General features: G+C 44.8%; 1 protein-coding gene across 2 annotated transcripts in view; it reads right to left on the reverse strand.

The window, feature by feature from the left end:
• Positions 1–1,257: 1,257 nt before the first annotated feature.
• The window catches only part of MOB3B (MOB kinase activator 3B), a 181,065-nt gene continuing 167,224 nt past the window's right edge, over positions 1,258–15,098 (reverse strand). For both annotated transcript variants that reach the window (XM_069474322.1, XM_069474323.1), the window contains exon 4: positions 1,258–2,746. In XM_069474322.1, the coding sequence (XP_069330423.1) occupies positions 2,717–2,746 (30 nt within the window). In that variant the 3' untranslated portion in view covers positions 1,258–2,716. The remainder of the gene's footprint in view (positions 2,747–15,098) is intronic.

Genomic DNA, 15,098 nt, shown 5'->3' on the forward strand with positions numbered 1-15,098 from the left:
TCTCATTAATAGGAGGAACATGATGAAGTATTTTGCATTTTCATGATGTCTCCAACTTATTTTCAAATGGTTCAGCAAAAAGAATGAGTATGTACAGTGAGAAAGAAAGTATGAGCAGTGGCTTGCACCTGTAGCCCTGGCTACTCTGGAGGCTGAGGCAGGATTGCTTGAGTCCAGGAGTTTGAGGCTAGCCTGGGCAACATAGCAAGACTCTGTCTATAAAAAGAAAGAAAATGCCACAAAATGTTAATAATGGATGCACTTAAGGATATAAGAGTGCTTATTGTAGTCTTTCAACTTTGAAACTTGCACCTGAAATTTCCCAAAATTAAAAAAAAAAAAAATGGAAAAAGAAGAGAGGGCCAGGCTAGGAGGAAGTAGCAGGGCTGTCAGTCTCTGGCCCAAAGGTCTGAAGCTCCACTTTCAATAGAGATGCAGGTAAAACGTAGTCAAGCCAAGGAGATTAAAAATTTCCTATAAGGATTTTCTTTAGAATTTGCCAAACAAAGTTCTGTGGGAATAGGAACACCTTATAATAAAAAATAAGAACAGTTTGCCATAATTTACCCCAGAAGAGTTGATTAGTGCAATTATTAATAGCAATATAACCAGGAGGAAATTGTTCTAAGACGTTTAAACAAATTTGGATTTTTAAATTGAGTGGAAATTTAATATGCACAAATAGTTAATAGAAAATAACCTTGAATTAATAACAAAGGTCTTCGGATTCCAGCCTCCTCCTTAAGTATTATTGAAAGCGGGAACATATTCAAGTTTTTAATGCAAAAATCCTATGGTGGTGTTCCATGGCGCAGAGCCACAGAGTTCCACGGAGGGCTGGGGCTCCACGCTGTCATCTCTCTGTCCCACCGTCCTGCATGCCCATGGGGTAACTGCAAAGCACACAGGTTAGGAATCAGGGGCTTTTGTGTCTCTGTTTTCTGGATCCTTAGAATAGTCAGAAAATCTTTCAGCCAAAAATGATGCTGAGGAAAATCTTTGCCTATCTTGTACTCTCAAAGTTACTTAAGGAAGCAAAAAAAAAAAAAAAAAAAGTTTATTGTTGACCAGAGCACAACAACATGGAGAGGTAGCAGCATTTGGAATCCATGAGACAACCTTTACGAGATACGAAGCAAGGATCGCCTGCCTGGCTGGGTCAGCGTAGAATGCCACTATACACACACGGTCAGTGCTTTCTTAGTGTGGACAAAGATTTCACGATTCTAGGCTTTTGTGACAGCAACAAATGGCTTTAACACATCAAGTATAATAAAACAAAATCAGAGTTGTTCATGTTAATCTTTAATTGTTATTACATTAAAATGCACTAATACATTCTTACCTACTTCCCTCCACCAACTGAGATTTTGCTAAATTCAAATGATCACTGGAAGTGTTATGACCCCTAGTCACAGGCTGTAAGAACCACCACAGTTTTGTGAATGAATCAGAGAAGGCAACAGTTCATCAACTAAAACTCATTTAGGTTTCAAAAGGCAGGATGTGGTACAGAATGCTTTATCCTGACTGTCTTCTGGAATAGATAAATTGGAAAGGATTGAAGAAGGAAGTTAGCTCCAGCTCCACTGTTACCTTGGCAACCGTGGCACAATCACAGGGGCAGAAATTAATTCTGTGCCATAATACAACAAGACAGAGGCGGGGGAGTGTGGAGAAGGAAGAAAACAGCTGCTGGGTTTAGAGGCTCAGAGGGGCCAGTTGGGAAGGTTACAAGTCAATGGGCCGGGTGTTAAATCTACATGCAGCAAACAACCAAATGCACTTTAAGTTTTTCACTGAAATGTTAGTGTCATGTAGAGACAGCCACGACTCCCCGACCTTTCATAAAGAACAAACACTGCACTCATCTGGCTCAGGGTTCCTGCTGATCATTCTTAGTCATTTATGACTTCCTTTTATTTCTCTCTTTGGGAGAGAGGAAAGGGTATCTTCAACTGAAGAGACAAGGAATGATGGTGATTATAAAAAATACATTCTTATCAGGTGAACTGGTGACCTGTTAGCTTTATGCTAGTGACCAGTCTCTTCCCTGTAGTTAGAACACGAAGACCCTGTTTGGGGCAGAGACAAGCCACCTCATGGAGGGGTCCCTGATAAAACTGCTTCTTGGGGAAATTGTATGGATGCTGCTGGGGGCGTAATGGGGGCACTTTGGATCTCTCAGAGCTCCACGGCCCTGCACGGTGTTAAAGCACAGGATCAGAGCGGGAGCTTTCAGAGATCTGAAAAGAAGGCTTGCTGCGGAAAAACTTGCTGGGCGTCCAGAGTTCCAAAATTCACTTGGTACTTAGAAAACCAATTACAGAAAGTCGGCCAGCTGACAGGACAGATAAGTGGAAAAGTACAAATAGGCATCTCAGTCTCAAAACCTGAATTCCAGTAAAGCTTAGGCGGCAGGTCACAGGCAGAACTGTGACGTGCATGGAAGTGCACAGGCTTCTTCCTGACGGTTCCCGAGCCAGAAGCGTCAAGCGGCTGGTCCTTCTTTCACGGTGTGGTCTGCCTGGTCCACAGGGCTGGGCTAGCAGCACTCAGAGGGTTAAGAGCACACGAAGTGAGTGGGGAGCGTCCCTCAGGAGTGACAGCTTGCCTCCACCCTGCTGCGCCATTTTAGCCAGGGAGGTCTACCCTCTGCCCACACAGGGCTCCGGAGGAAACAGCTTTCCTTTCTTCCAAAGGGCGAGATGGAGCATCAGTGACACATCCTGCTTGTCATCTCTTTCTGGAAAGCAAGGGGAGAAGGATGGTTAGGAGAAACCACAAGCAGAGCAACAATTTGATGGAGTCTGAAAATACTCCTGGAACCTCTGGAGTCTTTAAGCAAAACATTTTGCAAGCATGGTCCAAGAATAAGGCTCAGCATGAGGATGTGTACCATTTGGTCTGCAGGGGTTTTTTGTTTTACATTAAGGCATTATTTAAAAATTTGACTACCTTGCCAAAAATCCAGGTTGCTTTCTTTCTCTGAAAAACTGCAAGATCTGGATCCACTGAGAAGATGGAGTTGTAGAATGGCTGTCCTCTTCAGCAAGAGAATATGCTCTCCAGTTTGCCCCAGGCCCCACCGCTCCCAGCTGTCTCCCCAACACGAGTCAAGTATCTCTTACCAACTAACACAAGAATTGGATTTGGACTTCTGTTTTTCTTAGAGTAGAGAACAACTTCTGAGTTTTAATCAAAGACAAGAAAATGAAGCGTAACTTAAGTGGGTATAAGTCAAGAAAAGCAGGAGGGAGTACATTTCTTAACAGAAATGAAGAATATATCAAAGTACTGACATGCATCACCTGCCTGGCTCTTGTGGGTATTGACAAATCCCAAATGTGCCATCCTTTCTCTTCCTCTGGGACCCTGCACAGGCTGAGTCCCTTGCCCATGGCCTGCTCTTACCACATACTGCCCCTCCCCTCTTCACTTGGCTAATTGCCATTCATTCTCCCAACTCAGACAAGATGACATTCACTTGCCTGGGAGACAGCCACACTCCCACTGTGGACTACCTCCATCCCACTGTGGAGGTCGTCATTTCCTCCACCTGTGCACACCTTGAGTCTTACATATAATGTACTGGTTTGTACATCTGCTTGTGCGTGGCTCTGGGCATGTCTGTTGGCCCTACTAGACTGAGAGCTACTAACTGTCAGGAAAAAGAAAGGCTCATTGAATCACTCCGTGTACTTTTATCTTTGTATCGCCCACCCTAGCACAGTGCTGGGCACAGGATAGTGGATCCTATTTCATCGCCAGTGATGGTCTGAGTGGCAGGCTGGTAAAGAGCCCTGTTCCATTTAGCATTTTGGGAGGACAAGTTTAAGCTCATTTTGGTTAGATGAATGAGCTGCTTCCAACTTCTACCTGCTGCAGAGCTGATTGCAGCTGCTACATCTTTTGCATCCTGACCTGGATCACCCCTGCTTGTAAAATAGAAAACATCTGAGTAAAAGGAGCTTGAGCAGGGGACTGCCTAGGTGTGTAGAGCAGCTTTCCATTCAAAAACCACACAAATGTGTTGGTTAAAGAGCTAACAATATACAGGGCAGAATTGAGGCACTTTTGCATCCCTGTGATATTAAATACAGGCAATTACATCCAAATACATATATTGAAAAATTAAATGGCCATTAACTTCTGCTTACTACTCATACTATGTACCAGATTCCTGGGAGGTGAGGCTGCTGTTCTCAAGGAGCCCAACCTATTGGGGAGAAAGAGATGTGGCTCACAAGCTAAAATACAATGACAGAAACACAAATATTTACATGAGGCTTGATAGAACTAATCACCTACCTTTCAATTCCACTTCTGCTGCTCTCTACCAAGCTGTGTGACCTCCTGAGCCTTTGGATCTTACTTAGCTGAAATGTCCCTTTTTAAGGGATGTGTTCTCTAACCTTCAAGCCATGGCACATCCCTCTCTTCCACCCTTTCATAGCACCCTTCTTCACAGCTGGAACAGTCTATTCCTGCCTCCTGGATTCATCCCATCTGAGATCCTGTAAGATCCAAGAGGGAAGGAGCTGTGTTCACGATTAACTGCTGCATCCCAGTGCCTGGCAATTGATGTTCAATAAATGTCTGTTTAATCAAGGAATGAACAGGCCCTCCATCTCTCCATCTGTAAAATGGAGAGGATGATACTTACCTGAGAAGTTTAATGGGAAGGTTAAAAGTATCACCGTAGCATGGACTCAATACACAGTAGTTCCCTTTCCCAATCTCTCCCTTCGGGAAGGTGTGTGTCAGAAGCACAAATACGGCAGCAGTCATTTCTTGCTGGGGCAGGAGGCTTGGGAGGACTTCTCTGATAATATACCCACGAGATGGTCTCCAAAATTTAAAAAAAGAGTCTGACCAGTAGAGGTGAAGAAGTGGGGGGAGCATTAAAGAACAGAAGAGGAGTTATAGCCAGAGGGAAGAGTGCTGAGTTGGGGGCAGTGGGGGCGGGGGATAGCTAAATGCACAGCTGCTCAAATAAGGACCCAAACACTGTGAGGAACAGAAATAAATTACGATGATCCTAAAATAAATTTTCTCTTCTTCTTTTTAAGCTTTCAAAGGTGCTTGTGTTTTAAGTTAACTTTTGATGACAGAGATGAGGAAAATAAAGTGGGAATATAACAAGAGTGTGTGTGTGTGTTTGAGAGAGTGAGAGAGAGAGAACAGAAAGAAAGGGAGAGAGGGAGTATGTTCATGGCATAAACACAATTTTAGCTTTATAACTAATTCTATAATTATTTTCAATGGGTCACTATTTTCAGAAAGAAATGAACTAGCATTTGTTAAGTACTTATGAGGTGCCAGGTGCTTTGGGGTGGTTATGTCATGTGTAACTCTAAGAGAAGGAACTATGATCCCATTAGACAGATGAAAAATCCTGGTCTCAGAGCAGAGCAATTTGCTCAAGGTACATACGCAAACTGCAGAGCCTAAACAGTAACAATCGCTTTTATAAACAGAGGTCTGCTGTTCGTCAGTCCTAGGGTCCACTGCTCTGCAGATGTTATCTCATGTGCAGTAAGATTTGCCATCGCCACTGTGCTGTTGAGGGCACAGGCTCAGGGAAGGAAGGCACCTTATGAAAGCCATGCAGAAAGTGGCAGGCATAGGGTTTAAATCCAGGTCTATCTAACTGCAAAGGCCGGTTCTTTCCACTGCACCATGTGATTGTGGCTTAAAGCGTCTAAGACTTTCGAATGAATATGCATTTGGATGATAGGACTTATATATTGACATATTAACTATAGATGGTTGCAATCATTCCTGAATTTTCAAAATGCCAAATATTTTTTCTTTGCTCAGACTGATGCCAATCTGAATTATGGTGTAATGGGTACATACTGAAACAGTTATGCCCCCGAGAGACTAGGGACACTAGAAATATGAAAGAGTTAAAACAACAGCAGCAGCAGCAGCAGCAGCAAGGGAACAGTTTCAGAGAGGATGTTGGGACTTATCCAAGGTCGTTGAGTTAGTCTGTGAAGAGCTAGGACTGGTGCTTTCCTCATCTCGCTGTATTGTCTCAAAAGGCAGGGGGAAAGCTGTTTGCTAGGCTGTCTCTTAAATTCATATAGGGAAAGAATGGTTGAAATAGCAGAGAAACTTGAGGAAGGACGTTTCTATTGGATCCGCCCTTCAAAAGGTCCGCAAGCTCTCAAAGCTGTATTCTAGCATTTTCACACTGGGTGGCAGCAGTGAGCTATCTAAGAAACAACTAGTTCCCCAAGAAAAATCAAACAAATGGCCAATACTAGGTTCCACAGCTTTCCTCATCAGAGCCCTCCCGCAGGCATCTAGCGGAGCCAAACACATTCCTTCTCCACGGGGAGAGTGGCCTAAACAACTTCTACCCAGGGTGCTCTTGAAGACGAATTTGCCATTGCTGGAGTTATTGAATGCCCTACGTATTAAGGCAGGCAGCTGAAGAACTCCAAAAGGTGCTTTAAAAGGCTTCTGCAGAGGTGATGAGAATTTTCTGAGAAATGTTCATCAAGACTGTGCTTGGCTTGTCTATGAAGTTTTTAAAAAACACTTGGATTTTTAAAATGTGTGTGTGTGTGTGTGTGTGTGTGTGTGTGTGTTTTCAGAGGTGGGGTCTTCCTATGTTACCCAGGCTAGACTTGAACTCTTGGGCTCAAGCAATCCTTCTGCCTCAACCTCCTGAGTAGCTGGGACTACAGGTGCCGGCCACTGTGCCGGGGTACAAATGTGATCTGAAGAAAGGCGCGAAGCTGGGTTTTGGTTGTGGTCATCCCCATTTGCTTTAGTATAAGGCAGTGATGGATTCTGTCAAGTTCCTAGCTCTCCACTGTCAGCAGAACAAACTCCATACTCTGCAGCCTGGTCAACAAAGCTGTCCCACCACCCTCTGTTCACTTCCTGCTGAATCTCCACCACCAGGTGAAGTAGACTTCTCCAGGTTTCCCACAGGCTGGTTTCTGGTGGTTTCTCACAGGCTGTATTCTTCTATCTGGTAAATGCTTTCTGTTCGTCAATGCCTGGCAAATTTTTACATCCTTCAAGATCCAACTTTTAGCTCTCAGAAAGCATTATTAGCTTCCTTTTTGAATACCCCCATCTCTTTGCACCACTTGCATCATATTACTTTCTACCAGCACTGGAATTTACCAGTTAATTTTTGCCTGAGTCTGAGAAGATCTTCACAACTTTGTTGTGTATTAATATATAATGACGAATATTTTGTTCAAGTCACATAACAGTATGTTTACATAGGGTTTGATCCAGTTATTTTGGAAAAAAAATAAACAAAATTTGGATCCAATATATGAGTTTATCTCTGGGAGGATGAAATTATGTATATGTTCTATTTCTGATATTTTATCCTTTGCATAGTATCTGAATTTTTAGATATTTTTGATATGCATGTCATTTTTCTCAGAAAACAAGCTCCAGTTATTTAAAAAACAACAAAAAAGGAAGTAGACTGAGATTCCAAATTGAAATCATATTTAGTTTTAGAAATGAAGTTTAAATGATGCTTGCCTTGTTTTTGTGGGGGTAAATGAAATCAGCCTATCTTTGACATAGATACGCAATTTTTTCTGATCTAAACACTTAACACATTGAAAATGTTCTCCATATATTTGTTAGTTGTTGCATGAAGTTTCTAGTAGCCATAGAACAAACTTTGCCGAACACTAAGAGTCCACTTTTACCCTTATCAATTTACCTATTTTTATAACTGGTACTTAGGGGAGGGCAGGAAATAAATGGTGCAGAGAAGTAAAATTACTTATTCCAGGTCTTGTAAATGCTTTCTGACCCAGCCAAGGCTACAAGGAAACCAACTCTGGTTCTTAGTTTGCTACATGACACCATCACATATTTTAGTACCTAGTTTTTATGTAGACTATATAAAGAAAAAAATCTGATGTTTATTAGGTATCAGTCATCATGCTAACATAGCGATTTTAATGACTCTAGAATTTACAAAACAAGCTCCAAAAAGCAGTGACATCATCACAGAATCACAGATGACCATGAAAGCTGGGAGGTACATGGGTATTACCTAGTGACTAAGTCCTAGTCCAACCTCTTCATTTCAGAGATGTGGCAACTCAGACCATCAGAGAGTAAGTGAATTCCCTATGGTGACACAACCAATCAGTAGCAGAACTAGGACTCCTGGCCTGTGGACTTTCTTACTTCATATTGATTTGAAAGAGGCAGTTTGTGTAAACAAGGACTTCTTAGAATGGGCTTGGCGTGCTGCAGGTAAAATCCTTGTCACGTTATGATGCTCCTTAGCCTATGCTCCTTTAATGGCCCTCCACAGCTTTCAAACTAAGTCCCAACCACAACATACAACGTTCTTCGTGATCTGGAGTCTTCTCAACCACCCAGCCTCACCCGCCATCCTGCCCAACACCCCTTCTCTCCTGCAGAACCCACAGCAACTCCCATATGCACACTTTCCCTTGCTCTTCTCTTCCCTAACATCCTTTCTCCCAACTCCAGTGAGCTTCAGCACTCTTGATCAGCTGTCACTTCCGCAGGGACACCTTTTTCTACCCTCCCACCCTGTCCCCAAGGACTCTTAGGTGCTCCTCTTCCAGATTCCCTTGGTGCCCCATGGGAACATGCCCATGTCACGTTATTGTGTGACAGTTTATTACATTCCTGTTTCTGGCACTGGGCTGCTCTTGAAGAGATGAACCATATCTTGTTTTTGTTTGGACCCTGGTGTTCAAGACCTGGTATATACTACATGCTTAAAAATATGTGTTAATTAGACTAAAGTCCAATGCAGAAGAACAATTATTAGGCCTATCGGCCCAAGTAAGACCAGTGGTGGAGGGAGACATGCACTGAGAACCTGCTAGGGTGGCGGCGCTTGGACTTACTTTGTGTACTTCTTCCTCACAACTCTGTGAAGCCGACATTACTTTTGTCTAATTTACAAATGAGGAAAAAGAGGCTCAAAGAATTGAAGTAATTTCCCCAAGTTCACATAGCTAATAAGCATAAGGACTTGATGTGAATAGAATGGTGGCTACTAGAGGTTGGTAAGGGTGGTGGGCAGGGGTAATGAAGAGGTGTTGGTGAAGGGGTAATTCTGTTAAATAGAAGGAAAAAGTTCTAGTGTTCCATAGTGCAATAGGGCAACTATAGTAGTCAACAATAATTTATTATATTTCAAATAACTAGAAGTTTTCACATGTTCTCAACATAAAGCAATGATAAATGTTTCAGGGGAATTCTGTCCCAATTACCCTGATTTGATCATTAAATTTTATATGCTTGTATCAAAATACAACATGTACTCCATGAATATGTACAATTATTATATATCAATAAAAAATTAAAAAAAAAAGGACTTGAACGCAGATTTAGTTGACTCAAAAACAAAAACAAGCAAACAAAAAACCATACTGTTTTCATTAGTCCACTGAGGAGAGAAATAAAACAAAAGGAGTGAGGCTTTTGTTTCTGTACAGTTTGAAAATATATTAGGAATAGAAGGGCTACCACAACAGCATTTTAAAACCCACGTTTCACCAACTTTCTGCTAATTCTGAGAGACAAAAAGGAGAAAAGGGGAGGAAGAAATATTAGAAATAAAACAATTAAGGAGGCCCAGCATGATGGCTCAGGCCTATAATCCCAGCACTTTGGGAGGCCGCGGCGGGAAGATCGCTTGAGGTCGGGAGTCAGAGACCAGTCTGGGCAATATAGCAAAACCCCATCTCTACAGAAAACAACTTAAAAAATTATCTGGGAGTAGTGGCACGTGCCTGTAGTCCCAGCTACTCAGGAGGCTGAGACAGGAGAATTGCGTGAGCCCAGGAGCTTGAGGCTGCAGTGAGCTACGATCAGGCCACCACACTCTGGGCGGGGCAACCAAGAGATAAAAGGAAGGTGGGTATAGAAGGCTCAGCAGTGTGGTAAGGAGAATGAGAAGGACATTTAGTGCTGGAAACTTTGTAAAAATGATCTTTATGGAAATAGCCCCTCCCCCAATAGCCACCATTAAAACCCCAGTGGCTTAAAACCAGGCAGCGAGAAGTAGACAGCATGATGTCAGACGGGGCACGACGTGAGAAGTCGATGGCCTCTTGCCTGACGCCGCACGTGCACACGCTCGCACACTTGAAGTAATGGAAATGGAACAGAAAGCAGGAGAGACTCCCAGAGCCCCTTCTCCAAAAATGGAGCATCCTCAGCACATTTCAAAGGTAACGTCAAATGTGATATTACCGAAAAGACGCGAGAGAAAAACAGCGAATCCACCAGAAACAGCCATCCAGGTTCTACCCTTTGCATGAAGTTCTTCCTTTTTTTTTTTTTTTTTTTTTTTTGAGACAGCGTCTCGCTTTGTTGCCCGGGCTAGAGTGAGTGCCATGGCGTCAGCCTAGCTCATAGCAACCTCAAACTCCTGGGCTTAAACGATCCTACTGCCTCAGCCTCCCGAGTAGCTGGGACTACAGGCATGCGCCACCATGCCCGGCTAATTTTTTTTCTATATATATTTTTTAGTTGGCCAGATAATTTCTTTCTATTTTTAGTAGAGACGGGGTCTCGCTCTTGCTCAGGCTGGTCTCGAACTCCTGAGCTCAAACAATCCACCCGCCTCGGCCTCCCAGAGTGCTAGGATTACAGGCGTGAGCCACCACGCCCGGCCATGAAGTTCTTCCTTGCCCAGCATCAGCAGCACAAGAGCAGTGTGAGCGGAGGCGGCAGGAGCGGGGGTGGGGTCGGTGACACCAAAACCCTGCAACTGGGAAGAATTCCATTCCCCACAGCAAGGTTAGGCCCTCTGGGGGTAGAGGCCAGGTCAGAAAATGGGCTTTCTACGCGGTTCATTTCATGTCACAAATTCCATTTAGAGATTTAAAAATCTCCAGATTATATCCATATTGTCCATTTGTTTCTTTGTTATGAGGTATTTTTTTCCCTCTCCCAAAAGCGTGTGGATTGAAGATGTTGACCATTTCTCTGCCGGGTCCCCCCATCCCTCCTTCCTCCAAGCAGCTGCGCTGGGGGGTCTATGCCAAGGTTTCACCCCCAAACCACCTCCTCAAGGCTCCTCAGCTCCGGCCAACGCTCGTTTCTCACAGGCTATGTTTCTATACTAAACCTCACACAGACATTTTCCTATTTCCTTATCTTGAGATCTAATCCACTTATCGCAAAAGCAAGTCCCTTTAGACCCAGCAGTTTTCCGGGAAGAGTGACCAGGGTGACAACCAAGGAAAATCTCAGCTGGCATCAGCAAGGGATGCTGTGGTACTCAACTACACCTTGCGGGCCACCTTGGAAGAATCTCTGACTGTAGACAGGGACAAGATTCAGTGAGGTTTATTCTGGCATCATGAAGGCATTATGAGAAGCATGGTGACACTGATGCCAAAAGAATCCCAAGAAAGAGTTGGTGCGGTTTTAGGGGTTGTAGAATCAAAAGAGGCAGTGGTATTGTGCTAAGGCATTTGATACCAAAATCTAAATCAACTGTTCTGTCTGAATCATCCAGCTTGAAGGACTCAGAATTCCCTGTGATACCAGACTGGCTCGTGGTCCTGGAGGTAGTGGCCACATGATTCCATTGTGTAACTAAAGTCCAGAAGCACCGCTCCCTCTAATCCCTGCTGTCATCACGAGCCCTGGATGGAGAGCTGCTGATGAAGACCCACAGAGGCATAAAATCGGATTCCACGAATCTCTATCCCCTACCAGACCAAGTCCCAGCAACTTCATGCAGCCTGCAAGGATTCCAGGATCTGCCTCCCTGCCGCCTCCGCAGCCTTGCATACATCTTGCTTCTGTACATTTCTGTATCTTTGTGTGCTTATTCCTTCTGCATGGAGAGCCCCACTCCCTTCGTCTGCCCAGAATACTCTACTCTACCCTTTCCCACCCCGCTTAGGTGTTGGTGAAGCTTACAAGCCACCTAGATGGAAGACAGAGCAAGTCCCAGAAAGGGAACAGAATTCCAGGTGTGCGAAGAGAGAGGATCCTAGCAGGGCCCCAGAGCCGGCTGCTGAGAATGTGGCCAGCCACTAGCTTTCCCTCAGTGCAGTTCTGCTTTGAAGGAGAGCGTCTCACTTCAAGGGACACTCAGGAAGAACATTAGGCTGCTTGTTGCAGGGAAATCCCCAGAAAAAGAAAGAAGAGGGATAAAAAAGGAAAGTAAAAAAAAAAAAAAACAAACAAGCAAATACAAAACATCCTAAACAACCCTCTAGCCAATTCCCTGTGGGAAAGCTGGAACCCTTGAGGTGGAAACAATGGCAGGGCAGCTCTCCCCGGCCTCAGGCACAGGGAGGCCTGTGGGAGGAGCACAGCTGTCCAAACCAGGCTGGCTCCCCACTTCCTGTGGGGTTTCTCTTCTCATTTTCTGGAATCCAAATAGCTGCATGTATCAGAGGAAATGACGCTGGCCTTTTGCCAAATGCCTTGACAACTGCAGGGGAAGCCCCCCCCCAACTCCGGTGGACAGGCAGGTAACCCCACGGTGGGGCCGCCCCGCTAAGGAGCCCCCAGTTCCTTCCACAGGGCAGAGTGGGGTGAGTCCAGGACCACTCGGGCGGTTTCCCTGCACCGGTCCCAGCTGGTTTCTGTGATCCTGCGGGGGCAGTGCTGTAGGGATCTCTGTGCACCCTTGGGGAGAATCTTCCAGGCACACCCTCACCCTGGGCTCAGCGTGCTTGGCTCTTGCCCTCAGGGCCTTTGAAGCCAGGAGCAACTGGCTCCTCCGCAGCGGTCAGGCAGACGGGGCTTCTTGGCTGGAAGCTTCAGTTCGGAGGAGGCAAACTGACCAGGGAGGAAAGAGCAGATTCCTTAGGCAAGGATTAGGCCTGAGGCCCAAACACTTTTTTAAAAACTATTTTTTTAATGTTGTTGTGTCTGTATAATGGGAACTAGGAGAAAGAATTCCAGTAGGAGACTGACACCAGCCACCTTAAATTATTTTTGGACCTTGGCTTTGTAAGTATAAACAACAGAATGAATGATTGAATGAATGATGTGGTGGTGCCAGGTCACAAAAGAGAGTGAGCAAGATGGGGCAGTGATAGAAGAGTCATAATTAATTAACAACAGTGCCTTGTGTTCCTGATAGAGTATCTATCGTTTCCTGTGCTTTTCCTGTGTGTCAGGCACCGTGCTCAATGCTTTACGCTCCTTATTTCATTCAGTCCCTACAACAGTCTTACGTGGTAGGTGGTATCATCCTCATTTTACAGAGTGGGAACTGAGGTTAAGGACCTTGGCCATGGTCGCATAACTAGCAATTAGGGTGGCCGAGGTTGAAACTTGAAAACCCGTCCTCCACCATATCCCAAGGCATGGTGTTGACTGTATCTTTGCTCATATCTGCACATGCTTTCAGCTGAGTCTCTTAGAGTCCATGGCCATACAGCAGCCAGCGCTGGCCTCAAAGGCAGGGAGGCGTGAGCAGGAGGCCCCCAACCAGGCCTGCTGTCTTTCCTTGATAGCATCTCAAAGTCTGAATTCTCATAAGGCAGGCAGGGCAGCCAGACTACAAAAACTTTTTCTAAAGTTTTCCCAACTCTAAGTATACATGGGATCCAACCAGCACACAGGAATTAGAAATGTTCTGCTTTCTTTCAGGAATGCGGGTGGTAAATAAGCCAAATGAAATAAAAATAGAAACATGGCTGGCCAGACCTCCCTAAACCAAAAAGAACAACAATTATTTGATTAATTCTGTTCCTAAATAGAAGCCTACACTACTGACATGATGGAGGGCGTGTGTGTGAACATGTGCACACATATGCAGTCTCCCAAGTACATCTGTACATATGTATGGATAAACACCCATGCCTGCCACCCACAGAGAATATTTATTCATACTGATACAAGAATCAAACTGCTATTCTGTTTCTAAACCCTATAAACATTAAAAATAAGTCACTTAATGTAAACATATCTAGCCTCTTGATTTACATTGGTTCTTATAAAGGCAGAGCTGCACATTTCTGAAGTTCTCTCGCTTAACCACAGGAGATGGGTTAAGAACACATGGCAGGCAGCCTCACAATGCATCACAAAAGCAAGAGCACGAATCAAAACTGTTCATCATCATCACTGTATTTCTCAAGGTCCCCTCTCCAGGTCCCTGCAGGTCCCCTATTCTGCAGCTCCGTGCTGTTTAGCATCATGGCTTGCTCTGCAGATCCACCTACCACACCCCTCCCACTCTAATCCATCTTGCCGGTGCTCTGTTATGCCCTGACTGTGACAGTGCAGGGGATCAAACCTGATTTCTGCTCAAAGTGATACTGCCTGTGATCACAGGCACCTGTCGTTTCTGCTCAAAGTGACACTGCACTCTCTGACTTCCAGCTCCTGCTCCCATCTCCTTCCCAGCTCGGCTTGCCCACCTCCTCCACAGCACCCCCAGAGGCCTGCACAGCTGTCAGGGGCCTACCGCCCTCCCCCGACACCCTGCCGTGGTCAGCACAGCTGGACTGGTTTCTGGCAGATGCTCCTGATGTTCCTTGTTTTGGGATGAGCAAAGGATGACTGCATGTACCCACTCCCTTTGAGGGGTGACACAGATTTCAACATGGCCCAGCGTCCACCTGCGGGGTTACCCAGCTCTATGAAGGCTGGAAGTGGGAGGGCAGGGGAAGGAATTCTTCCACTTGCTTCTGTCATCTGGCCTTTCCATCAGGAGTTGGAGGGAAGGCACTGGCTGGTGAAAGTTCTACTCCAGGTTAGGTTGCAGGCACCAGAGTTTTACGTATTCTGAGAGAAGCTCAGTGGGTCCAACTCTTAATGACATTCAAGAAACTCTGAACAGACATGATTTGTCCTTTTGCAGGTATTCTGAACTTTCAGGGCACAAGCCCCTGGAGGAAGTATTTACCTCCCCTGGGAAAACAAAGAATTCCATAGAACTGGTTCAGCCTAGCTGAATTCACAGGACAGAGCCTGCTATCCCTTAATAAGACCTCTATTGTGTGTCTGATGAAAACATATGGAGAATGTTCTTCCTCAGTGAGCCTGCAATTTAGGAAGTTTGTTGTTTCTTAGCAGTCTCACTCCTTTGGTAGGAACAAAGTATTATTCTGATGGAGTAAATAGACATGAAA

This window comes from Eulemur rufifrons, chromosome 7, assembly GCF_041146395.1.
Source record: "Eulemur rufifrons isolate Redbay chromosome 7, OSU_ERuf_1, whole genome shotgun sequence".
Lineage (NCBI taxonomy): Eukaryota > Metazoa > Chordata > Mammalia > Primates > Lemuridae > Eulemur > Eulemur rufifrons.